At 36.3% G+C, this 27,531-nt stretch overlaps 1 protein-coding gene across 1 annotated transcript in view; it reads right to left on the reverse strand.

Annotated features, from left to right (window-relative positions):
* Positions 1-27,531, reverse strand: part of hiw (MYC binding protein highwire) — a 1,014,282-nt gene that overhangs the window by 254,817 nt on the left and 731,934 nt on the right. Inside the window, exon 60 of the mRNA XM_090402616.1 lies at positions 4,957-5,109. Coding sequence (XP_090258742.1) covers positions 4,957-5,109 — 153 coding nt within the window. The remainder of the gene's footprint in view (positions 1-4,956; positions 5,110-27,531) is intronic.

Consider the following 27,531-nt stretch of genomic DNA (forward strand, 5'->3'; position numbering starts at 1 on the left):
GCACGCAGGTTGCCCATATGTGGTTTAAATGCTTCCCATGCACTGTCAATATTCTTCCCATCCAGCAACTGATAGAATTCTGCTGAACTCAGTATACGCCTCAGTTGGTCATAATTTCCTGCTTTGTTGTTCACAGCATGTAACCACTCTGAATGGAACATTCATAAAGTTAGTCACTTCCCAAGTGATACCGCATGATCGCTGTCACCAACCACAGGCAGGATAGTCATATCTTTAACTGAAACGCCCTCTGATACTATAATCAAATCTAACACTTTGACCTTGAGTTCTTCTGTCACATGCTGCTTGAGAAAGTTGCCCTGCAACAGCAAATGCATTTTTATTCTTCTCGTGGGATTCTACTGCTACCCAATCAACATTTGGATAATTAAAATATCCCCAATTATGATTACTCTTTTCATGCTCATCTTTTCTATTTGGTGATGCATTTCTTCATCATTAGCAATCGATCCACCAGATCTATAACAACCCCACCATGTAATTTATCTTGTTAGATTCCACCTCACACCGGAAGCTTTCAAACCCACATGAAATATTGTTAGTAGTACTACTACAATCATAGGTCTCAACTCTAACTGGATTCATGTCATTCGATATCATCAGTGGCACACACACCCTCCTCTCCTACCCTCTCTATCCTTCCTAAAAATAATGTACCCTTTACACTCGATACCAGTTAGTGATTCTGATAGCCAGGTCTCACTAATGCCTACAATCTGAGGTCCCAACATATTGACTAAGGCAACAAACTCTACACCTTTGTTTTTGATACTCCTAGCATTCGTGTACAGACATAATATTCTACCTGCATGTTCTTTTGTATACTCTTGTCTGCATGACACAGCTGGACAACTTGCAGATCTCTATTCTTCTCTAGTGCCTTATACATGTAGACATCTTTGCACACATTTGATGGGTCAACTGGACGAACACGAAGTCTAAATCATTCTCTCCTCGTCAACACTTCCATGATAAAGTCTGTTTCCGGACTTTATCACAGTTAGATAAAATTATCACTCTTACACTCACATTCTCACCATTCCTTCCTCCCTTTATAATTTAGTTTTCCTGACTCTCTGTGTTAGGTCTCATGCCAGTTATGGTTAATATAATTGAACTGCTTGTTCAATTATATATTCAAAATAATGTCCTCCTCTCTCTCTAGTTGAATACAATTTAGGATCTTTGTTAAAATTTGTTACTATGCAAACATGTTATTAAATATACCACTTTATGTATTGTTTACAATAATTTCTTTTCTTGTTTACATAATTAACTATTCTGTCTATGAATACATAACAAGCTTATAGTTTCACAGACCATTCTGCTTAATGAACTTTCTTGGTTTATGAAGAGCTGTTTTTGAGTCATAAGTTTTCTCAAAACATGAAAGGGAGTGTGAAATAAAAATGTGAAAGGGAAAAGGATAATAGTGCTCCTATATATATGGCATTGGCAGGCATGGAGTCTTCTGCTGGTTGTGAGTGGCAGGTTGATATGAATATGGCTAAGCTGCTAAATTTCTGAAATAACTTGGGGAATATTTATGACATTACTATTGGTTCTGATTGCTACAGTGCAAGATATATGCTGTTTTTTGTTCTTTGGATTGGATTTATGCAACTATTGAATGTGGTTTGCACAATAGCATATACCACAATTTCAGTCAGTATCTCAACAGTGTGAGCCACGATTTCAGTCATTCCAACTTAGGGATTTTTATCCATTTGCATCTTTTTCTTTGGCTGAATCAAAATGTTTTTTTTTTCAGGGTTTGCCACTGAATTTCCAAGGTTTGGTTCAAGAGTTGGAAAAAAAGAACCAAGCCTTGAAGAAAACATTGATTCAGCCAGAAAGGCATGAGGTGAAGTTATCTTCAAGGTTAGAAAAATGAGAATTCCACTGAGGAAGTTAATAAAATGAGGAAGAAAAGTAAGAGGCAGTCAATGAAAAAAAAAAAGAAAGTGCACCAAAAGTTTATGTCAATCAAGTCAGCTTTTGACCTTAGAAAATACAGAGAAAAATATCTTCATCATCCTTTCAGGGATTTAGGCCCACAGTGGTACGTTCCAGTCTCATTCCATCTTTTGTTTGGACATACCTGATTTCTATATCCTCCAACTGGGTGGTATCTTTTTTTTTTTTTTTTTTTTTTTTTGAGGGGGGGGGGGGTTAGTCTTGAACTGTCCATTCTTTCAATATCTTCAATCCACTTCTTTCACCATTCATATACTTTGTCCAATACTGAGTCTATTTTTAGTTCTTTAGATATTCCTGTGCTTTTTTTTTTTTTTTTTTTTTGGTACCAGAGAGTATGGCCTGCATCCTTCACAGGAGTTTCATTTCTCCAGTTTCAATTCTTTTTTGTTCTGCAGTTTTTATGGTTCATAATTCACTTAAACAGAAAATTGCAAGAAAGTAGAACACTGTGTAAAACTAGCTAAACAAAATTTCTGGTAAGACCTTTGTAAGAATATAGAAAATAAATATCAGCAAGATGGGAAAATGTTCTGGAGGCTATTGAAAAAGTTTATAAATGGAGGAAAGGTACTGTAAAAGAAATCAGGGATGATGAAGGTGACATGAAAACTGAAGATAAAGATATTCTGGATGTCTGAAGTAATTACTTGGAAAGATTACTAAATGAAACAAGAAGTGACAGTAGGGTGGTAGGAAATGGAATACATATTAATACTTGAAGTTGGTTAAAGTCATCAGAAATAAGAAATGTGAAAAGGCAGCTGGAGTAGATATTTGACAAGAAATGCTCAAATATGGAGGTATAAAAATTTTACAGTGGTTGCACTGCATAATTTAGAAAGCTTGGTCAGAGGATCAAATTCCAGAGGATTGAGTAGAGCTCTCACAGTACCCATCTAGAAAAAGGGAAATAAAACAGAATGTGAGGAATTTTATTGTAAATTATTTTGGATATCTATTAATGCAGATGGAGCTATTCCTTGCAGCTGATGATGCACATAATATCATGTGCTTTCAATTGAATTGTTATTCTCTTTTTGCGTTTTTCTATCATTATAATGACAATCGGTATGAAACTTAGCCAAAAATTTTACAAATCAAGACATTTAAATTAATGTAAATGATTCCATTATTAACATGTCAATAAGGATGTGATAATTACAGAAGAATTTCCCTACTGAGTGTTCCTGGTAAGATATATGCAAATATTGAGAAACAATGAGCTTTTCACTTTAAGACATAACATATAGTTGAGAAATCACACGAATATAACAAGGATCTGTATTTAAGTTTTATATCTGGATAAGACATATAACAATGTGCTAAGAAAAAAGCTGTTCAAAATGATATAGTTATATGGTGTAAATGGGACATTATATTGAGAAATATGTAGTCTATATCTGAGTTGTAAGTCAGCAGTTAGAATTGAAGGAATTACAGGTAGATGGTTTTATGTTAAATCTGGAGTCAGACAAGGATGTACATTATCCCCTCTGTTATTTATTATCTATATGGATCACATTATGAAAGAAAGTGGTATTAAACCTGATATCAAAATTGGATAACTATTGAGGTATGGTCACTTAAACAGAATGGGAGAGGAAAGATTAGCAAAATAAGTGTTCTTTGCCAGGTTGGCAGGAAAAAGACCCAGAGGAAGACCAAGATATAGGTGGATTGATACAATAAAAAGTGCCTTAGAGGATAGAAATATAAGATTTACTAATGTTGAAGTCTACAGGTAACAGATTGATTTGGAGGAAAATTGTAGATAGGAAGTTAGTAATGGTGTAAGTTTTGCATGTACCATATATACAGGATATGATAATGCTATCATATCCTGTACACCTCTTGAGGGTATACAGGATATGATATTTGTCAAGTTATATGGTTTCCTGATCTATGTAATGTTAGATTAAAAAAGTTAATAGTTATCCTGCTCATGCTCTATGATGGAAAATAGCCTACTACTGAAACTGTTACACAAAGTTAGTAAGGCAAACAGTTTTTCCTCTATATACACAAGATATTGACCCTGTATCATCCATAGAATAAAATATTGGGGGGGGGGGGAGTAATATGTTTGACCCGAGATGAGCCCAATAGAACTTGGCAAGTTGACTACTGATGTTCTCGCCCATCAGGAGTGGGAAAGTGCATATAGAAGTCATTTTCAAACTTTAAAAAATTGGTGGAGATGATCAAACAAAATCAAGATTAAAATAAGGTTGAAGGTGGGGGATTAATTTTGTATGCAAATTTAAAACTGGGTCATTTAATAGTAAAGTGTGGATGATGTGAAGCATTTTGGGGACATTGATGTTTGTAAAGAGAGGCAACATCAAAAGAAATTAGAAGATCATCAAATGACAGAGTAATATCTTTCAACTGTTCAAAAAGGTTGTCATTCTTTATCATAAATTTAGAGCATTAAGGGTTTTAGTAAACCAGTCAAGAATTTAGACAAAGAAATTATATCCTTTTTCTTTGTCTAAATTCATGGCTGGTTTAATGAAACCAACCATGAAATGGAGTTTCGGGTCATAGTTATTTCAACGATGACTTGAAATGGCTCCACTCCATAAAACTATAAGCTTGCTATATATTCTTGTGTAACATTTTCAAGAAGGAACATGAACCTAAGGTTCAGAATACTTTAAATAGCTAATTTTGTTCTGCCTATCTTATGTTTTAGTGTGCAAACATCTACATTAAGAATTATCGAGGATGGTAGGTATCAAGAAGAAAATGGCTGTTCCAATCCCACTAATCTACTAAAATTCAAATATTAAGCTAATTTTAATTTTTAGAGAAAATTATGGAATAAAATGAAATAAGATAATCAGGAGAAGAAATCTGAACACAAGCTGAAATAAAAAATAAAGCCAGCAAATTAAGTCATTAATACTGCAAATTAAAGTACTGTCTTGTTTTAAATGTAATGTTTTCACTTACTCCTTCATGCTCTTTTTTCTCAATCACTTCACCCTCCTCACCTTCATCTTCTGTTCTTTCCAAAGGAACAGGAGCAAGGGATGCAACAAAGCACCAAAGCAAATCATGAAGAGATGTTGGCTGGGTCACACTACGTAGAAGCCAGTTCAAAGCCTATATAAAAATCATCATCATCATTTAATATCATACACTATAAGCAGGAAAAAAAAAAAAAATTAAGATTTCATTACTAGTATATAAAAATTCAAACAAAATGGATGACTATTATAATACAGCTATATTGCCTGCTTCAGTTTAGGAGTGCCCCTGTTTAAATGTCATTGGCTATTTACTCATGGGTTCTTAGGGCATTATGAGTGTAGATGTACTAAAAAGTATATGTAGCTTAAGGAATAGAAATTGCACATACCTTTTTCTGGGTGTTGTGGCTTTTCCTCTGTCTGCGATGTCGAGAACTGCAGAGTGTGTGTGTGGTGTGTGTGTGGGGGGTAGGCAGTTTGGTAGAATAAGTTAGAAAAAACCCGGGTTTTTTTCGTAATATATAGAAACATATACTTTTATATAGGGTGGGGAAAAAGTGAAAGGGTTAATTTTTTAAAATAAGGAGGGGGAAGGGGAAAGGTGGTTGACAGGGTGTGGACCGTTTCGACTATTCGTGGTCATCATCGGAACATATTGGGAAAGTGGAAGCTATGTCAGGTCGGGTGGGTGCTTCAGAGGTGTTTGTGTTGTCTCCTATTGGTCGGGATTGTGACCTCAATTTAATGTTGTGAAGCTTCCAAACCTCGGAGATTATGTAGGGCCTGTGTACGTTGATCGAGTTCGCGTCACACTTTATAGCTATTGTTTCCGATATTCTGAGCATTGTTTCATTGTCTTGTCTGTCTATTATGATGGCCTTGTCTATCTGCGGGGTGTGTTTTTGTTCAAGGGCGTGAACAGCTATTTCCGTTTTTCCTGTGCTTTGTATACGATTTTTCTTTATAATGTTGCGTTTTTTAGTGTTTAAATGTTCTGGAATAGGGATGTTACAGTCACGGAAGTGTTCTTGTAGTCTTGCCCATAAAGACCTGATGGTGGAACCTGTGTAGGTGATGTCACAGTCTTTTTGGCAGGGACATTTATAGATTACATTGTGCTGTTCAAATATATCTTTTTGTGTGTGAGGTTTGGTGGATTTTAGGAGGTTAGCCAGTTTTTGGCTTGTGGTGAATACCAGTTTGTAGTCAGTATGTTTGAAGATGTATTTATAGGCTTTGTATGTGTTTTGGGTGTATGGTAGTTTGATAATTTTTTGTGTAGGGAAGTTCGTTTTGGTACTTGGGTTGTTTTGGCGGTTTTTTGCCGTCTTGTTTGCGTAGTTAATCAGTTGTGTAGGATAGTTACGATTTAAGAAGATCTGTGTTAGTTTTTTTATTTCAGCGTTTAGACTATTTTGATTGGTTGAAAATTTGTGAGCATTTATGAATTGTGATAAGATGACGGATTTTTTAATCAGAATACGGATGGTATGAGTGAAAATGGAGGTAGTTTCCGATGTGTGAGGGTTTGTGGTATATTTTCGTGGCTATTTTGTTGTGTGTTCTGGTTAATGTCAAGTTTAAGAAGTTGATGGATTTGTTCTGTTCGGTTTCTGTGGTGAATGGGAGTTTTCCCAGAAATAATATACAAAATGGATGACTTTCATGAAATTAAATATTTAAGATAAAATTTTCAGGGATGCTTCAAGGTCAAGGTTGGATAACTGGGAGGAGACCTCCATATGGCTTTTTAGAAAATGTGGAGAACCATGCAGGGATTCTAACCTGATGTCCAATCCTCACCTTCTTGTGGTACACCCTGAACGAACAAGGATGTTCGTTCAGTATCCTTGTTCGTTCAGGGTGAACAATTTGGGATTTATCTTGATGGACCTGTGTTTCACTCAGGATTTCTCCATGGGTGCAGGTCACAAAGATGCCTCCAATGATCTAGATCTTGAGCCTCTCTCTTGCATGTTATACCCATAGATTTCACTAGTGGATCTTTCCATCATGTAGGTGATCTGTCTGGTTTTCTCTTTATTTTTGGTTGCCAGTTGAGTATTCTCTATGTCCATCTGTTATCCCTGAGTCTGGCTATGTGACCAGCCCATCTCATCTTGCTTTCGTATACTGCATTTACATCTTTTATGCTGATCTCTTATTTCCGTGTTAACATGTTCCATTTTGCTGATGTTACAAATCCTATGTTCTATTGCACGCCGAGTTATTCTGAAAGTCTCTTCTTCTTTTCATGTCGTGTTCCATGTTTCTGATCCATATGTGAGTGATATAAGAATGTCACTATCAAATAGTTTTGCCTTCGCAGAGATGTCAAGGATTGGATCAGTAAGTGTTTCTTTTAGTCTGTTGAATAATAGCCAAGCAGCTTTCTTTCTTTTTGCTAGTTCTTCAGATAAGTCATTATTCATTTTTATTGTTTGTCCTAAGTAATTGTAGGAGTCAACTTGTTCTGTAGGGATGATAAAACTTAAGGATTTGTAGTTTTTCATCATCTATGCTTATTTCTCCATTTAGGTCTTTTTTTCTTTTCTTTTTTTCAGAATGTATTCTAAAGTGCTGGTAAATAGATTTGGGGAGATCACATCACCTTGGCGGACCCCTCTCTTTATATCTATATTTATAGGTTGATCAAATAGGGTTATTTGTGTGGTCAGATTTTTGTTAATTTCTTTTATCATGTGGATGTAAGTAGGGTCCACATTTATTTCCAGTAAGGCACTGATGACTGCATTGCGTTCTATGGTAGCAAATGCTTTTTTAAAATAAATAAAGAGTAAAAATAGAGGGATTCGGTATTCCCTGCATTTTTCTGTTAGTTGTGAAATGACCTGGATATGATCTATTGTGGAGAAGCCTCTTCTGAATCCTGCCTGCTCTCTACTGGAGTTGTCTTCGAGTGTTTTGGATTCTATTCAGTATTACTCTGTTCATGATTTTATATATGCGAGAGAGAGTAGACAGATTGGATGATAATTTTTTATGTCTTCTGTTGGATTCTAATTATGTAGAGATTAGAGTAATTATTATTTGGTTCAGAATCCAACATGATCTTCCATCACAAAGGCTAGACTTGTAAACATTATTTAATGTAAATAACTTATTTTATAATTTAATATTCATATAACTACCTTAATTTTGTCTAACTAATTATTTAATCAAAGATATATGTATTAATAATGAAAAGACTGTATTAAATATTATTAAGCTATTTTATTTATTACTATATTAATATTATAAGAACTTGTATTTGATAATTTAACTGCGCATTAATTGAAATATTAATATTCTCTATTTATTCCTATTTGTAGAAGTTTAACGTTATGCAATAGCTCAATTTTATTATGTTTTGTTTTGTTGTCATGGAGACGTATGTAAGTAAGCGAGCATGAGTTTGGAACACCACGTGAGGAGAATGTTGAAAGCTTATTGAAAACTGTTTTAGTTAAAGAAAGCACGTGAACAATTTAGGCGGGAAGAATGGATATAAAAAGGAAAAATGCTGAAATTATTGAGAGAGAGAGAGAAAGGAGAGGATTGGCATTCAGTTGGAATTGCAGCATTGGGCATTCGGAATCAGAGTGTAATAATAGTGAGTCGGCGAGTTACTCAAGCAGCTAATTTAAGTCGACTAGTCGAGAAGCAGTTAGCTAATAAGTTGTAGAATAACAATTATAGCTACGGAAGACAGCTGAGTGACTATTAAATAGACTAGCAATACTTGAGTTGAGATTTAATTTCAGGGCTGACCTTTCAAGGACACACAGAATCTTGAAATAAAGCACAGAGTTACTAGAGAATAGTAGAGGCTGTAAAGTTGAAGTTTACCGATAGCTGTGTTTAGAATTGTAGTGTCTAAAGAATTAATTGAATGCCGGAAGAGTGAACGACTTGCATATAAAACCTCAAGTTAAGGAATTATTGTTTGTTGCCTTATTTCATGAGTGATCAGTAGTACTTTATGCAACAACGTTTGTTTATGTGTATTCTGTATAGGAATATTAACATTCCAACTGTTAATATTCCTATACAGAATATTAACAGTTGGAATGAAACTAGGATGAGAGTTTCATCCTAGAATTTCCCTATACTAACAGTAACTTTTGCAGAAATTAGCTGAAGTGTAAATTTAAAAGTGTTTGTTTGTGAAGAGGTGCTACTGCAATTTTTGTCGTATTTGGAACCTTAGGAACTGCAAGAAGACTGTATTATAGAGATAACAAATTTACCATTGTATGAGTTGTATGATTGAATTTATCTGAGGAGTTAAAATGTTTGTGATATCTTAATTACTGACTTGAATTTAAGTGTAAAATTTATGATTCTAAAATTAAATGTTTGTTTTTGTTAATCAAAAGTTGTATTTTGCCTGAATCTCCTTTACTGCACCATTCATAAAATATTCGAACCAAAGCGGGTAAATTAAGTAAGTCAAATATACTAGGCCAGTATATATAATAACAACACCGCGTGGTTAGCCTAGTGGCTTTGCGCTTCGCAACCATATGCCTGGGGAAGGAGTGTCCCAGGTTTGATTCCCGTTGTAGACGTGAGGAATCTGAGGATCTTCCTCAGGCATAGCCTAGCCAAGTTAGCCGGTCTTGGGCGCGGTCAGTAGGGTTTTTTCCGCCAGTTTATCTGGCGTTTTTCATCCCGCAAACAGGCAAACCGGCCCCGTGAACATACGCCTCTACAGTCAAAAATATATCCCCCCCCCCCCCCAGCGGCAGACCAGGCGATGGGTCGGTTGGGAGTAGTACTAACAAGAAGTCGCATCTAAAAGTAACACGCGGACCCTGCATAGGAAGCGGGAATAACGCGTAGAAGAAGAAGAAGTGTATATAATAACAACATATAAAGGAAGGGTAGTTGAGAGTTAGTTTATCTTCAGTTCTTGAACTAATTCAGATATAAAGTGGCACAGTCTTTAAATATAAATTTTCTTTATATTTGAATTAGAAATCAACTTACAACTTATCAATTAGTTAAGAACATCGTAACAGTAATCATATCGGATCCAACGCTTCCTTGTTCCCTTTTTTTTGAATAGAAGACCTCAAATGGCTTTTGAGGTCTTCCATTCCTCTGGAATCTTTCTTTCTTTGAAGTACCACGTGAATCTGGCAGCCAAGGCTTTGAATATAGTTGGTCCACCTTGTTGGATTTCTTCAGCCTTAATATGATCAAGTTCTGAGGCATTATCTTTACTCAGTTTCTTGAGGGCATGTTCCATTTCTTCTGCAAGTATATCTGGTATGTTGCTTGGTTTTGGAATGATAGGTTCTGAGACCTGGCACTTAGTTGCATAAAGATCATTATAAAAATTCTGCACAATTTCTTGTATCCTTTTTCTATTAGTATGTTTTTCTCCATTTTGATCCTGTAAAGCAGATGGAATTGACTGTTTAAAATTTAAGTCTTTCCCTTTTTTTTTTTTTTTTTTTCCAGACTGGTTTTTGCCTGCACTGCTTCTCTTAGTTTTTTTATCCTGAAAGCTTTGTAGTCTTCTGGAATTCTTTCCCTTGATAACTTACAGATAATTTTGTATTCTAGAAAATTTCCTTCAGATTTCTTCAGTTCTTTTCTCTTTTTCAGTAGTTCTATAGTTTGAGGTGAGAGTCGTTGTCTTTTCTTTTGTTTCATAGAAATTTCTGATTTTTTCTTGCATTCGTTGAATTCATTAATAAATTCAATATGGTCATCATTTATGTTACAGTTTTTAATAGTCCATTTGGTCTCTTCTATATACTTCCTGAACTTGTGGTAGTCAATTTGTTTGGGTTGTCTTTTGTGGTTTGATGTTGCCCTGATATGGTGTTCTTTTTTGTGGTTTATTCTTATAATGACTCTGAGGAGTCTGTGGTCAGAATCTATGTTGAAGTATGTTTCGCCTATTGTACCAACATTTTGTACCAGTCTTTTACAGTCTGTTAAAATGTATTCAATTTCATTTTTTGTGTCTCCATTCGGTGATTGCCAAGTCCATCTTCTTCCTAGGCATTTGTTGAAAAAAAGTGTTCATGATAAAGAGTTGTTCAGCTGCAGCAAATTCAGCTAATCTCTCTCCTCTTCTATTTCTTTCTCCCAGGCCATGTAGTCCTATAAACTTTTTGTTTTCTTTTCCACATCCTATTTTGGCATTAAAGTCACCACCAATTAATGTGTATGTTGACTTGTAATTTAATGCCTGTGCAAGATTCAAGTAAAAATGTTCTATTTCTTGATTATCAGCTACAGATGTTGGAGCATAGCATGATATTAATTTTATTGTTATATTGTTCTCTATTCCAATTAGGAGTACATCTATTCTTTCAGATTTAGGTTATGATTTAGTTGACTAAATTGTATTCTTATTGTTTAAAATTCCATCATGTGTATTCAAAATGAGTACACATAATGGAACTTCATGCTGGTTGGATCATCACCTGTTTAAACAAGGTCCCATTGTTTTCATCAGGAAACCAGGGGTGAACAGGGAAAAATCAGCTAGCTCTCACTACCTGAAGAGATGTTGCAAGTCTAAATATATTTATGCAACTTCCAGGTAGCAATGCAATCTGATGTATTTTAAAGCATGCTCTAAAATTTGTAGAGGGCATTGATAAAATGCCCTCTACAAATTCTGCTCAGCTGTAAAATTGTTACTCTAATAGGATTTGAGTAGATGTCTGGAAAGATGATAGAAGATTCCATTAGGTCTTACAATTTTGAGCCTTCTGTGTAGACAGACATAAACTCAGAGTATTCAATTCTATAAACTTCAAAGAACTGCTGAAAGAAAAGGTACATGCTGGCATGGATGATTCTCACAGTGGAAGTGAGTTCGGTGATGTCTGGGTTATGTTGTCTACTGCTATCTCTACAGCTCGTAGTAGAGATTTTTATCTGCAAACCAAAGGGTTTTACAGCAATCTATCAAGCTTCTAAAGATTCTCTCATTGTGGAGGAAGATAGTTTGTCAAGTGGAGTGGCCTGGCAGTGATTTTACTTTTGTTGCATATTACAGAGAAAGCTCTTGTTCTAGGTGATGCACGAAATGTTCCAGTTGTAACTGGAATGGCGTGATGGTGAATAGGATCTAGCCATCACACGTACTCTCCCCCCAGCAGAAGTCTGACTGATATATCAAAGAGTACTGTATGGGGGAATGTGGGTCTGCAAGATTTATGGCCTATCGCAGGGATCCATTCTTGGAACATTTTATTGAATATTTCCATTAAATAAAATATTAGAAATTATTTTGGTACCCATAACCAAGTTTTGATCTTATCAATGCCCTCTACAAATGAATCAATGAACATATGTCTGTACCCAAAGAGGTGGAAGATAGGGAAAGAAGAATGTTCATTGCTTTACAGTACATGTCTCATAACTGACATATGTGAGGGAGAAAGCTGAATTTTCTGTTAAATACAAGTCTCAAGAACATGGCGTCTGATGTAACTGGGATATATGATTGTCATAGTAAGAGTTCTGGTAAGGATGAAAACCACACCTGTAAAACAGTGCACACAAACTGTTTTCTACTGTGATAATGTAAACCCATTTGCAAGAACCCATTTTGAGAGAAGATCAATGGCTTGATGTAGCTGTCTTTCATGAAAGACAGAAAATTATGAAGTCATCCACATAAATAGCATTACTTACTGTTGGAGGAAGTTGTTCTATTATTGAGTTGACCTTGATTGCAGGATTTGCAAAACAGTTAAAAGTGAACTTTGTGGGACTCTCTCTCCTCTTGGTTAGGTATACAGTTGGGAGAGAGTAGTTCCCACTCAGACTTGTAAGATTTGGTTAGATAAGAAGTTCTTGATAAAAACAGAGAGATTCCCTTTAAGAAAAAAAAATGATGTAGGTCTTTCAGTATTCCAAATTTCTAAGCATTTTGTATTCTTTTTCCAAATTACTACAGAAAAAATACTATCAACAAAATTCTTCACTAGACTCCACTTGGAAATAACACAAACTAGATTACAATAAAACTAGCCATTCCATACATTAAAGGGATATCAGATAAAATAAACAGAATACTGCAGAAATACAACCTTAATGCTACCTTTAAACCTCCTGCAAAATTAAAGAACTTATTCAACTCATCCAAGGATCCACTTCCTACACTGCCTCATCCTAAAGTATACTGTAATATGATGCTGTTAGTTGCTACTATTTACTTGTTATTTAAAAAGTCTTGCTTGGTTACTGTGCCTTTGAAATATCGTTATTCTACCGTTATTCTAATTAACAGTGTACGCTTTCTCTCTCATAACCTTTCTCATTTACTCTGCTGCATATTATATTTTTCCACCTTCCGTATTTACTAGCCGTATGCCTAAGAACACTGAAAATTTATTTATCGAGACTGCGCCATCAGTATATCCATATTGGCATAAGACTAAATAAAAGTCCGGTAGATCTCTCTCTCTCTCTTACTAACGTAAATTCCTTCAACAAAGGTTACATAACCAGTCGTGGTTCGTAAGTAACTAAACTGCGCTTTTATTGCCTTAGTTGTTTCCCGCTCACAAGTCCAATTTATTTAGGAATAGTGCAGTTGTAAAATAAAGGATCAGGCAGCACTCTTTTAACAAATAATTAAAACACATTTATTTACATTAATATGAAATACACATGAATCAAACGACGGAGAGGTAGCTTTCTCTATCAATCTAAAAATCTTTAGAATAAAATTAGAACCCTTTCACTTCAATACTAAATAAACACTTTAACTTAAAATCTTATTTACTCTCTGCTTACAAATTCAACTTATTAAACTTCTAGTTTACTCGCAAAGAGGTTAGCTAACTCTCTGTTAAGTATTTTTACTCATCTTTATATCGACTTCTAACATGCCAAATGACTCTCTTATGGAAACTTGTAATTAGTAATAAACTAACTCTTTACAGTCCATATACAATATATCTCCTAGATTATAAGAGAAAATATACAAAACGATACAACTTACAGAGGCTCTGTATCACACATTCAGTCAAGAGCCTTTTATTAAAATCTTTATGGCTTTTCTTTCATCTCAAGTCATAGACTTCCTTCTGGAGTATCTTGTTTCAGTGGTATCACATCGGGATATTAGCAAGCTTTTGGACTGCAATCTACAGTACTTGAATAGCACATTCAAGGGGTTTCAGCATACAGGCAAATTCTCCTCTGGATCCTTATTTCGGGAACTTCTGCTACTAATCGCCGATGACTGCCGCTGACTGGCTCTGGCTCTTCTCGGTAACAGCACTTCACCTTTGCTCTTAGGTACTTGGATCTCGGCTCTCCTCTTTGTAATAAGGGACCTTGCATGGTTCTTTGCTGCCACTGCTCTGATTCGGACTCCGCATATAGTCTCAGCTCGCTTCCGCTCTGATTCCAACTGCCTCTAGTTCTGATTTCTGATGACTCTCTCTCTTGACGTCTGGAAGCCCCTTATACTCGGCTCAGTCTCCTTTTATTTTGCCATCTTGGGGCCTTGTACTAAGGGTAGTAACCCCAAAGAATTCAGCATAACTCTTTCATCTTCTTTTTAGTTTAACTCACTCTTTGTTCTCCTCCATGCAATCTTTCGATCGTATTTTGCCAGGTGCGGAAACTTGTCTCTAAAACTAGCGGACCTCTTTGATACTTTGCTCCTCCTTTCGGGCCACGGAAACTTCTCTAAACCTAGCGGCACTCTTGAAAACTAACTTTAAAGGTGTTGGCGCAGAGCTTGTAGGCAACTCTATATAATAACAGTTCATCAAATCATTGTCACTTTGACATACGAGTACTGTTTGAAATGTAATTAGCTTGTCATTGTGTGTGTGTATGTATGTATGTATATATATATATATATATATATATATATATATACACTCCAGATGATGACCTTAATATGGAAATTGAAATAACAGGAAATTAAACAAATTATTCTTAATACAGTTGTAATCTCCATAATTTACTGAAATGGAAACCAATACAAGAAGCTTGTGTTTCAGAAAGGCATCTCTAATAGATGCTTCCAGATGGACAAGAGGATCAGTAGCAGAATGATATTTACATCTTTTACAGTTTCTCTCTAGAAACTGTAAAAGATGAAATTTAACCATTTTTTCAAGAATCTTGCACAAGCCGCTGGTCAGAGCAATTTGATGGTACTTATTTGGAAATTTTGGATCCTTCTCTGGAATAGGAAAGGCAATTATAACTACATTTCGAATGGTATCTGGAAATATGTTCTCACTGAAAATTCTGTTGTAAAGGTGAGGCAGTTGATTCATGAATGATGGTGACAATAAATCTTGTAATAGATATTGTCTAGTCAGCATTTAAGCAAAATAGCTTTCATTTCTTGTTTACTGAATGGACTGTTTTATTCTTTGGTGAAATTCGAAGAAAACTGGATTTGTTGATTTTCTGCTTTACTTATTTGAGCAAGGAACTCAGAGCGATAAGAAGATTTTTCTGATGTTTTAACATAACTTTCCCTGAGTATGTTGGCAATTGCTTTTAGAATGATTGATTTGGGGTTTTATGATGCAAGGACAACAAATGCCATACCGCACCAAGACAAGGGTTACAGCAGTACCATGGTGTTGGCAGATAAAAAAATAAATAGTTTACAAGGAGATAAAACAGAGAATAGTAGAAAAGATATGTACAAAGTTATTAGAATATAATGATTAAATAAAATGTTTGTACAAAATTTAGTATTTACAATGCAGCATCTACATATACACAAATCTATAATCAAATGTCTTTCAATAAATTAATGTTTTTTAAAAATCTAAAAATTGTGCAATCTGTCTGGAGTGTATAGGGCTCAGCCAGATAAGTAAAAATGACATTCCTTTCTCGTGTGAAGTGCCAACACTCCACCACAACATGACTAATGGTAAGATGAGTGTTACATTTCCAACACATAAGTGGGTCATCTGCCCTCAGTAAATAAGAATATGTGAGATGACTGTTATTATTTACACTCATTCTTATTTACTGAGGACAGTAAATGAGAATGTGTGAGATGACTGTTACTTATGCAGAGCCTAGCAAGAAAAACTTCATCTCTTCTGTTCCTACACTGACTAGACTGCCAGTGCTTAATGTCAAGCTTAATCTCATGCAATTTATTTGTAAGTGCTTCCTGCCATAGTATTGCTGAAATCTGCAATTAACTTTGATTTTATAATCTGTGTGTAGTCAGTATAAGGGGACCGTTGAACAATAGGTTGAGAAAGTATGAACTGATCTAGCAGCTGCTGTGTTATTATTTCCCTTAATTCCAATATGGCTGGGAATCCAATACAACCGAAATTAAGGGTCTTTATTTTGTGCAAGAGTTGAAGCATTTCTACAAGCACTGGATGTAGATTATACATTGGAGAGGAGATAGCCTGTAAAGAACTCAAAGAATCTGTGTAAATTATACACTTCCGATAGGAGTTTTCTTTGATATGCACAAGTGAGAGCTGAATGGCATGCAACACTGTTGTACAGTTACTGAAATTGAATGGAATCTGGGATCTGGTTGCAGATTATATATAATTCTAATGTTATAGAATTATATATAATGTTAGGAAACACATCAGCATAGCCAAAAGAGAGAGAGATCTCTGATCTGGAACACCATTGGTATAGATGGACAAGAAATCAAAGTGGGCATTGATTACATTGATACTGTGTACATTGAACAATTGAAAGTAGACAGATGAGAGAGTATGAGACTTCTGTAGTTGACAAAGCGAGAGGTTGCAGATTGGAGAGCCCATGAATATGATTAATTCCTCAATGGGGATGCAAGCCTGCCATTGAGGAATGCTGCTTTGTTTGATGCAGTGTTATCAACACTCATGCCAACGGCTCTTCCATAGCTTCTTTAACGTGCATACCAAAAGGATGGAAGGCAGTTTGGACATGTATGATACAGAACCTCCCAACATAGAAAAAGAGATTAGTCTATGAAGAGTGATCTGGACTTTAGCAGGAGTGACAGTATATTATGAAATCATGGATAAAAACAATTGACTAATGTGAGAGGAAGCTGTTCGGTAATTGAGTTTGCTTTAATAATGACAAGGGTCACACATAAGACAGAAACTTGAGGAACTTCCTCTTCTTGATGATATGGTCAAGATAACATGCTAACCAATAGTACTTGGAACACACACAGCTGGAGAGAAAGTTCTTAATAAAAACAGGAAGGTCCCCCCCCCCCCCCCACACACACACTCCAAGACAAAGATTATAGACAATCTTTAATATGCCATATCTCCTGTCATAGGCTTTTTTACATGTCAAAGAACATTGAAACTGATAAGTTTTCATTTCAGAAAAGCATCTCTTACACATGTTTCTAAATATACCATATTACAAGGTTGACTGGTGTCTATGAAAGCCACACTGTGTGTTGGAAAGAAGATTGTTGTTGTTTACTAAGTACCAGAGAAACCTTGAGCGTTCCATTTTTTCCCAAGATTATACAAAGACAGCTAGTTAGAGCAATGGGATGATAATTGTTCTTTTGGGTTGGATCCTTGTCGGCTTTGGAATAGCAATGACAAGCGACATATGCCAAGAGTCACGAAACAATTCCCCAGTAATATTCTGTTGTATAGTAAGAGAAGGAAATCCCTTACTATACAACAGAATATTTGGTGGGAGATGTTTCATCATCTAATAATGGAATGTCATTAGGGTTCACTGCACTACATTAAGATAGCAAAAGGACTCTTTTGAGTTCCTCTCTAACAAATGACTGATTGTAGGGCTATCTAAAAATTCAGGAGGATATGAGACAGTTGCTGAGATTCTGGTAAAGTTTTTGCCCAGTGTCTGCAATTAGTTTTGGGATCAGCAATAATACATCCATTATGTTCCATATCTATCTTTCATCTTCTGGATTTTATCCTAGACAGTTTTTGCACTGGTTGTTGGATTAATTGATAATGTAAATTAGATCCAGGATTGTTTTTGATTCTGATGTCTTACATAACATGCTTTGGCAGGAGCATGTTTAAATGCTATTAAGTTTTTACTAAAATGAAGGGCCAAATGACTTCAGTTAGGCGATACAAAATCATAAAAATGGATATTAGATCCAGCATTATTTCCAAGCTGAATGTAGAAACCATGAAAGTTTCGTAAAAATAAGTTGACCAGAGAGTAGGGAATACACTTACTAGTATTCACAAGTTGCCTTGGAGCGGACTACTTAGAAAACATAAACAATGCCCTCTATATATTTGCTTTCTATTAGTCCATTTTGATAAGGTTTCACTGGCCTGACAGCTGTTTTGAAATTATTGGTTCTCCTCAGAGACCAGGAAGAAACCTTAAGAGAGCAAAAACTCTCGTTCAGTACTAAGAAACTTGCAATGTTAGTGAGGTGTATTTTTTGTAAGTGAACTCTTAGTAAAAATATTTACTAAAATGAAGAGCCAAACTGCTTCAGTTTGGCAATGCAAAATTAATAGAAACTATGAAAGTTTCTTAAAAATATTAAATTTGTTGTGGTAGGTTATCTATGAAAAATACCTCATGCTCTATCTTGATATTTTTTGGCTGCTTGGCACTCTTCGTTCCACCAAGGGTTTGGAGAGAGTGGAAATCAGAATGTTTTTGGGACTGCTGTGGTTGCTGCATGGATACAATCTGTGACATGCTTCATTAATGGGTGTTTGGCTGACAGCTTCAGTATTAATCTAACAGATAAGCTTATGCGTTGATGGTTATTCGTGACTTATTTTTCACGGTATTAACAACACCACAAACACTTTTATCAACAAAGATGTTTTATTAACGCTAATATTTCGCTGATTTTCAACTCAGCATCATCAGAGCACAACACACATGTAAACGCGACAGTGAGTGAGTGAAACAATATAATTGCAAAAGACAAAAGATCTAAAGTCCTATTTTTGGCACCCTCTAACAGGAAAAAAAAACAGCAGTTATCCAGGAGTTTTTCTTAGGATAACCGTCTCCCAAATTTTTAGCAAATTAATGCAACCATATTTGTTAAGGTTGGGAGAATTCTTCAAAGCCATTGCTGACTCAAAAAATAATCTTTCAGATCTATAACGACTCCTAAATAGCAAATTCGTTTTCCTCCATCTAATCCTGTGTGAAGGAGTGTCCAAAGCATGGTCTGCCAGTCCCAACTTGCCATAGTAATAGTAGCGAATGTATCTTTCATGTTCTTCCAGGCGGATGTTCACTGATCTTCCTGTTTGCCCATAATAGGCCAAGTCACAGTCACATGGAACTTCATACACTCCTGGGTGTGCTAAAGGGTGAAGTTTATCCTTTGGCGAGCGGATCAGAGTTGCCAGCTTGACATGAGGTTTGAAGGTGGTGCGAAGGCCATGTTTCAACAATACTTTGGCTATTTTTTCCGATGTACCTCTGATATAGGGAATAGAACTCTGATCCGCTTGCCAAAGGATAAACTTCACCCTTTAGCACACCCAGGAGTGTATGAAGTTCCACGTGACTGTGACTTGGCCTATTATGGGCAAACAGGAAGATCAGTGAACATCCGCCTGGAAGAACATGAAAGATACATTCGCTACTATTACTATGGCAAGTCGGGACTGGCAGACCACGCTTTGGACACTCCTTCACACAGGATTAGATGGAGGAAAACGAATTTGCTATTTAGGAGTCGTTATAGATCTGAAAGATTATTTTTTGAGTCAGCAATGGCTTTGAAGAATTCTCCCAACCTTAACAAATATGGTTGCATTAATTTGCCAAAAATTTGGGAGACGGTTATCCTAAGAAAAACTCCTGGATAACTGCTGTTTTTTTTTTTTCTCATTAGAGGGCGCCAAAAATAGGACTTTAGATCTTTTGTCTTTTGCAATTATATCGTTTCACTCACTCACTGTCGCGTTTACATGTGTTGTGCTCTGATGATGCTGAGTTGAAAATCAGCGAAATATTAGCGTTAATAAAACATCTTTGTTGATAAAAGTGTTTGTGGTGTTGTTAATACCGTGAAAAATAAGTCATGAAGCTTCAGTATTAAATTTTGCAAGATGGGAATATGAATTCCAGTCAGAATGGTCCATTTCTCACATGGGGGACATGGCTCTTATGAAGACACAATGCTGATAAGAGGAAAATGATTGTTTCCATATATATTTTCATCAACATCCCATGTGAGCAGTGAAAAAATGGCAGGGGAGCATATTGTAAGAGAGATTGTCAAATAAAAGCAGGTAGGCATGTGGAAGAAGGTATTTGCTCCATTATACAACCAAGTCTATTTGTGTTGGCATTACCATCACAGAATGTTATGTCCATTAAAGTCATCCATAAAGAATATGGCAGTGTTAAGCTGATGACACGGAGTAGTCATCAGCTTAACACTGTGAATAACTGCTCCCTCATGTGCAGAATCATCTCCAGTTTTGCCCTTGTATACAAGAGAGATATTCTTGATGATAGAATCCTCACTGATTTTTAAATAAACATCCTGCAGACAGAAACAAAAAGGTTTGTGTTTCTGCAGTAGGTGCTTAATATAATTGATATTCTAGCCTAACTACAGTGGTTTCATTGTCAAATGTTCCTATTGTTTAGGAGATTTGTCTTCATCAGGTTTATATTTCTCATTAATTTTTTTTCAGAAGTATGAATGACCAGTGTCCATCTCTTCCTCTGGAAAATATCTACGGATGTGTAAGATCAATGAGTAAGTTCAAGTTGCTTTCAGTAAATACCGAAGTATCCATTTTATCTGTGGAAGGGACTGGTGGTTTGTCTTTAAGTGATAACTTTGCCATAATTTTTTTAAAAAGGTGGGATCTCATTGAACGGAACCATTTTCAGATAGGGCCGTACGTTGTATGGTTGATGCGCTCAACAGAGAAACAGTCACGATCATAAAGTTCAGATTTGGTGAAATTATCAAAGGGTGGAATAGACATTTGAGTTTGAATTACTGTTCTCATTTTCTTTACTGTTACCTTCTTAGCATAAGAGGATCTCAAAGCAGGTTTGGTGGTAGTAGCTAACTTTCTTCTAGCATCCTAATATGACATGTTCTGTTGTGTTTTTATTTTTTGTATTTCTTTCCCATCTTTCCATTGCTGACATGCATGCGAATATGCTGGATGATTTCCTTGACAATTTAAACATTTAACTTTCTTGTTCAAAGCATGATAACTAATACAGACATGCCCAAACTGTCTGTCTGACAGAGCCACAACAGGCAGCTTAAGCATGTCCATATTTCTGGCATTTGAAGCATCTTGGCGGATTAGGGATGTATAGCCGAACAGGACAATTGAGATACCCTGCTTTAACAGATGTTGGAGGCTTAGGTGTATCAAACATAAGAATGATGTTTATGGTTGGAACTAGGTGGCCATCCCTACAGATCGTGATGTGCCTCATACCTGTCATCCACTGATTTTTCAGCGCAGAACATATATCCTCATCAGGGACATCTAGGAAGTCCCACTTTGAGATCACTCCTCTACACATATTGAGTGTTTTATGGGATGTGGCTGTTATAGGTATTCCACCCAATGATGTTGCTCTGAGTAATTGTTCTTGATGTTGTTGACATGATGTTTCTATAAGGACATCACCAGAACATAGTTTCTTTACTGTTTTGGAAAAACTTGCCAGCTGTTCTATATCACTGTTGTCAAAAGATATATCAATGGTATCAATACCTAGTTGGGGCTTTGTTTCAGCTACTGAAACAACTGAAGATGAGAGATTCGTGCTTGAGCGATTTTTGGTTCAGCACCAGAGCCCTCCATCCACCACAGAGCCACACATGGGAACCCACTCTCCAGCAAGCAATGACTGCACTCGAGTGGAATGCTCAGTTTACTTCGGACACCATACAAACACCATAACAAGCCTGTCCACCAGACCATGGGGAAGGAGACTTACTGCAATATGCTTGATCCTTGCAGACAAGCCCACTAGCTGGCTGATCCTGGCCAGGCCATCTTGCCGAAGCAGAGGCCAAAGTAGTGCAAGACTAACAGGATCCCCCCCCCCCCTTCTTGATGTCCACAGGTCACACAGCACGACAGCAAGGCATTGGATCCCAGTGATGGTAGTCTGGAAAATAGGATAGTAAAAAAGACTCAGGAAAATTAGAGCAAGGAATATGCAAAGAAAATAGAAAAGAAAGAACAACTGTGCAACCATTGTGCTCAAGGATAGAGAACCGGGTGAGTAATATATCTAACCTTTATTTTCTGGATTTTGTCCTAATTTTTTTTAGTTCTGGTTGTAGAGGATGTATATTAGATCAAGGATTCCTTTTGACTCTGACAATGTTTCTTGTTCAAGCACATTTGAAAGCAGTGAGATTTGTTGTTGTTATCTTTCTGCTAAGCTTCTTTGGGTGTAGTGCAACAGTAATTCCACCATAGCTTAGAGAAATTTGGTAACACCTAGATGTTTAGGGATTGCAGTTGTGGCAGATTGTATAATACACTATGATTATACAATATACATATGATTCACTGAACTGTTAATGGATGAAGAGCTGACTACTGCAGAATCAAGTTCTATTAATGAAGAAGTGAGCCACTCGATTTTCCATTGTAATATTCGTGATGGATGCTCATACAGGAAGGTGCATATCATGGGAAAGTGATCATTCTCAAATAGGTTGTCACCAATTTCCCACTTGTAGAGAGGAAAAAGGAAGGGTGAGCAATTAAGTCTATGGTGGCAGCAAATGTTCAGTTAAGCATATGGAAGCGGTGTTGCATCCTGTGTTTAGGAGGGAGAGATGATATATGTCAAGTGCATGCTCAACAAATTTTCCTCTGATGGTTGCTTAAATCCCCATTAAAAGTAATAGTGGGAGGTAACTACAATATGACACCATAAGGTATTCTTGAGGGATATCTGCTGCAGGAGTAATGCAGATATCTACATTATTAGATGCAGAAATAGAGTTCCAACTGAAAGTTGGACTGCAGGTGCTTCTACATTCACATTGAGTGTGGCTTGCTGAAAGGGGGGTATGGTTGCCCGCAAGTATTGTCACTCCTCCAAGGGCAGTTCCATCCCATGTTCTTACAAATTATGGTAATATTTCATAATTTCAGATAACTTCTCAGCTTTAGATATGTTTCCTGCAGGTAGAAATGTACTGATTTATAATTCTGCAAGAGGACATTAATGCCTTCAATGTTTTGACAGAGTTCACGACAATTCCATTGTAGGAATGTTTTCATTATTTCTTTTGGTAGTATCATCTGGCTTCCTATGTTGATTAGTTTTTCTTTCATTAACCTTGGATTTTTTTTTTTTTTTAGAGAGAATTGAGGAGATGGCCACTATCCATCATTTCCTCTCCATCAGGAATAAGATCCAAGACATTGACATATTGTACTCTTTCTAGGACACTAGTTACACGAATTAATACATTAATTGTTTTATCTTCTTGGGGAAGAGGGAATGGAGGTATTCATACCATCTGATGATGACTCACTGCAGTGCACATTCCATTATCTTTTTTATTAGTGGATTTTTGTGTAGCAGGACCATCTTTGGCATATTCTCAGGAGTGAGTAATACTGATTGGTCTCCATTTACTCAAAGGAGATGGGAAGCAAGTTATATCATTCAGAGAATTGTAATTGTAAGAAGGTAGGAATGATATATGGCTTTGGATTTCAATTAACAATTTTTTGCAGCTGCTTTCTCAGGATAAAAGGGCTTACCAGATGGTTCTGCCATTATTGTGATATAATGCCTCTTTGGCTCCTGATAGGTGATACACTGATCTGTTTTTAATTTTTATATCTCCTTATCCTTCCACCTTTGGCATGCTTGGGAGTATGCTGGATGGTCTGCTTCACAATTAGGACATTTTTGCTCTTGTAATCTTTGTTATCATTATATTTACTGCCACGACAGGCAGTTTGACAATGACCATACTTCTGATATTTAAAGCATTTAAAGGGTTTGGGATGTAGAGCTTTACTGGGCAGTTGAGACAGACCACTACGACAGATGTTAGTGTTTTGGTGTATTAAATGCAAGGATGGTGTTGGTGGGAACCAAGAAACCATCTTTAAGTATTCTCCTCATGGCTGCCACTTCCTGATCTGGAATTTCAGAGCACATCTCTTTATCTGGTATGTCGAGAACTCCCTTCAAAATTACACCTCTGGAAAAGTTCAAAGTTTTGTAGGGAGTAACCATAATTGGTATTATCCCAAGATGTGTTGCATGAAGTAACTTTTTCTGATGGTGTCTTAGTTGATATGTCCATAAAATAACCATATCTCCTGAACACAGTTTCTTTACAGACTTGAGGGTGACATTTTTCTAAGATGTTCCTCTGTTGAATGTATTATCGAGATTAGTGGTGTGTTGATTGCAACTGCTTATGTTTTCTGCTTATTAATTCTGATTTTCAGTTGGTGTTTCTATGATTTCATGATATGGCTGGGGCTTGTTGATGACCCCTAATAAACAAAAACATGAAGTATTCATTCTCAGGAGGATTTTATTTTGTAAAATCATGTATACAAGGATTTTTATACAAAAATACCTTATATACCGATTTTACTGGTAAACAAAATGCACTAAAAATACTTGTGGGTTAATAGAGAAATTTCCATATTTTTTTATTTGGAAATAATATTTTTTGCATATTACTGAATATTGTCACCTCAAAGGGTTTTTGTAAAAGAACAAGGGAATATAAATGTAAGATAAATTGTCTAAAGAAACCTCTTAGTCACCAGTAATTTTAGACAGAGTAAGGTATTAACTAATGACCTGGGGCAACTGCAAACCTCGAAGGTCAACATTGCAAGGGGATTTTCCCACTTTAATGCAACGACTGAACAAAAGGTGGCAGGTGCAGAACAACATAATACCCAGGGGATTAATATGTAGCAGAACCCAAGGTGATCGGAGAGATATAAGAGAGGGTTTGCTACGGCGATAGGGGGCTTTTTAGTGGTTCCTTGGTCAGTGAGAAGGCGACGAGGTCAGCGAGGGTCGAGCAGTTACCGGGATAAGATGTACGTTACGGCAATGGAGTTTTGCTAATCATCGTAGAAGATGATTCGCAATCACCAACAGGACCTGCGTTCCAGCCATTAGATTCCAGAAATGTGAAACAACTAATTTATGTTGTTCCTAGAAGAAAGTAGATACCAGAGTTCAATGCCTCCAAGTTCCCGATGCTCGAAAAAAGTAGGAGGAGATCTCAAAAATCCCGGAGAAAGTACCTGTGTTCGTTGCTTAAGGTTGGAAGGTAATAGAAGGAAGTGATTTCAGGGATCATTCAGAAAAGACCAGACATCTGTTCAAAGTAAGATCTTTCCTTTGTTTAGCTGGAAATAAAAAGATTGTGACGGTGATTTAATTAAGGGACTTGTTTTATAGTGATACTTGAGGAGTTTAGGCCTTATGCTGATATTTGAAGTATTTTGTTATATGTGAGAGAAGGTATGGCCAAAATTTAAGGTGAAATGTCGTGTATTTAATGTTATAGCTATTGCCTACACCTGCAGAATGTTATGTAAAAATTGATCTGAGTACTACCAAGTTTAACGAGAGAAAATTATACACACGTGGTCTTACTAGAATTGATTATGAACTAAATTGTAGACGTAGTCATTAGTTGTGATTTGAAGCATAGAAGCTAATTTACTTATTACTTAAAATTGATCCATTGTACATGTCATTGATGTTAAATAAATTGTTTTCTTGTTTAAATAACTTGCCTGATTTCTATTTCCAATGCACTACTCATTAATTCGAATCTGTGAGCCTTAAGGTAGATATTGTCACGACTGCATAACAGAAAATTTAAGTTGCTAGATTTACTTAGAATTAAGAGAGAAAAGTTCCGTGTGGTTTACTGTGTTATTTTTCGGAGGGAGATTCAACTCCCACCCACGAATTTGGTGGCGCAGCTAGAAACTAAATAAATTTTCCAAATTCAGTTGAGAATAAACACCAGTGGGTCACACAAAGAGATTGGCTCTGGCCTGAGGCAATTTCTTTGTTCTGTAAGTTTTGCACACGTGAGCTTTATATTATTTGTGGCCATAAGTCAGAAGTATATAACAAGGTAAAGAAGGAAAGTTAAAGTGAGATAAAGTAGGATTTTAAAGGGAGATTTAAATAAAAGAAAATAAGATATAATTAAAATTAGCATATTTTAACAATTTCCACTCCAAAGCTCTCCACCCATCACTGAACCACGTGGATGCCCACCCTTAGGCAAGCAGTGACTGCGCTTGTGAGTGGAATGTTACCGCAGAACCTATAAGGGTAGCATAGCAAGTTTTGGGGACCTTGTCCCCTGGACCATTGGGAAGGAAATCCACAGCAACACCTTTTACCCTTGGAGGCAAGCCTACTAGCTGATTTATCCTGGCTGCGTCATCCAGGACAGTCTGTCTTGCCAAAGGAGAGGCCAAAGTAAAGCAATATTACCAGTATTCTCCTTTTCAGCATGTCCATTGATAGCTCCACATGGCAACCACAGTGGCAAGGTGTTATATCCCGAAGATGGTATAAAATTTTGTATAGAAGGAATTTAGAATAAAATTTCTTCTATAGCGATTTTACAGGGGAAATGAAATCAATTTAATATACTTGTAATTTGATTAATACTTAACTCATTTTGCTCTAATAAAACTAAAAAAAATGTTGGAATAAATTGTAATAAGAAAATTGTACAGACAAAGAAATAACTCAGACGGGATTAAAAATGTAAGACGACCTGAGGCTATCGCGACTCGCGAAGGTCAATGAAGTATGAGGTTTCCTTGCCTTAACTCAGCAACTGCAGGGTGGCTGAGAAGACCCCTCCAAGAAAATCTGGGAGATTCAATCTGTAGGAGTTTTAAGGTCGGGAGATTAGAATAAAAAGGAGGAGGAATCGAAGGAAAAGAGGCTAGACTTTCTGTTCCTGCTCTCGCTACGAGGAATTTCCTGTGTGTCCTGCCATTCCAGGGACGGGGATTCACGTCCTGCTAGCCAAAGCCCGATGATGATAGGAGGTTCGTATTAGCAGTGATGGTATATTCCAGAGTTCCCACCGCTAAGTTCCTTGACAATCTCCGCTTGTGAAGTATCATCGATGTCAAATAAAGTGCCCATGTGTGAATTTTTGAAAGTAGTAGAAGGTGTCAACAATCTCTAGGATCTTGTGTAATGAACTGGATGACAAAGTAGCAAGTGAGACTTTTGTTTAGGACTTTCCTAGATGTGAAATTTATGGCAAGGATTACTGATGTTTTTTTTAGTTTGTTAGCATAAAGAACAGTAGTAAAGACAAAAAGCCGTTTTGTTAAATTAATTGTGAAGTAGTTTGCAGAGTTTTGAGGAATCAACTAATGTTATATATTGAAGAGGGGAATTGCATGTGAAAGTAGTTAAGCTTAATAATATTTATAGCTGAGTTAAATTAATGTAAAATGTATACAAGTCTGCTTCCGTGTCTAATTTATATGTGAGCGTATTTGTTGCATTAGTCATTGAGCTTAAGCAAGAAATGTTTAATTAATCTAGTGGAGAACCAGACATGTGATTTTTATAT

The sequence above is a fragment of the Typopeltis vanoorti genome, chromosome 13 (genome assembly GCF_054136105.1).
Source record: "Typopeltis vanoorti isolate ZY-2024b chromosome 13, IOZ_Tvanoo_1.0, whole genome shotgun sequence".
In the NCBI taxonomy this organism is placed as follows: domain Eukaryota; kingdom Metazoa; phylum Arthropoda; class Arachnida; order Uropygi; family Thelyphonidae; genus Typopeltis; species Typopeltis vanoorti.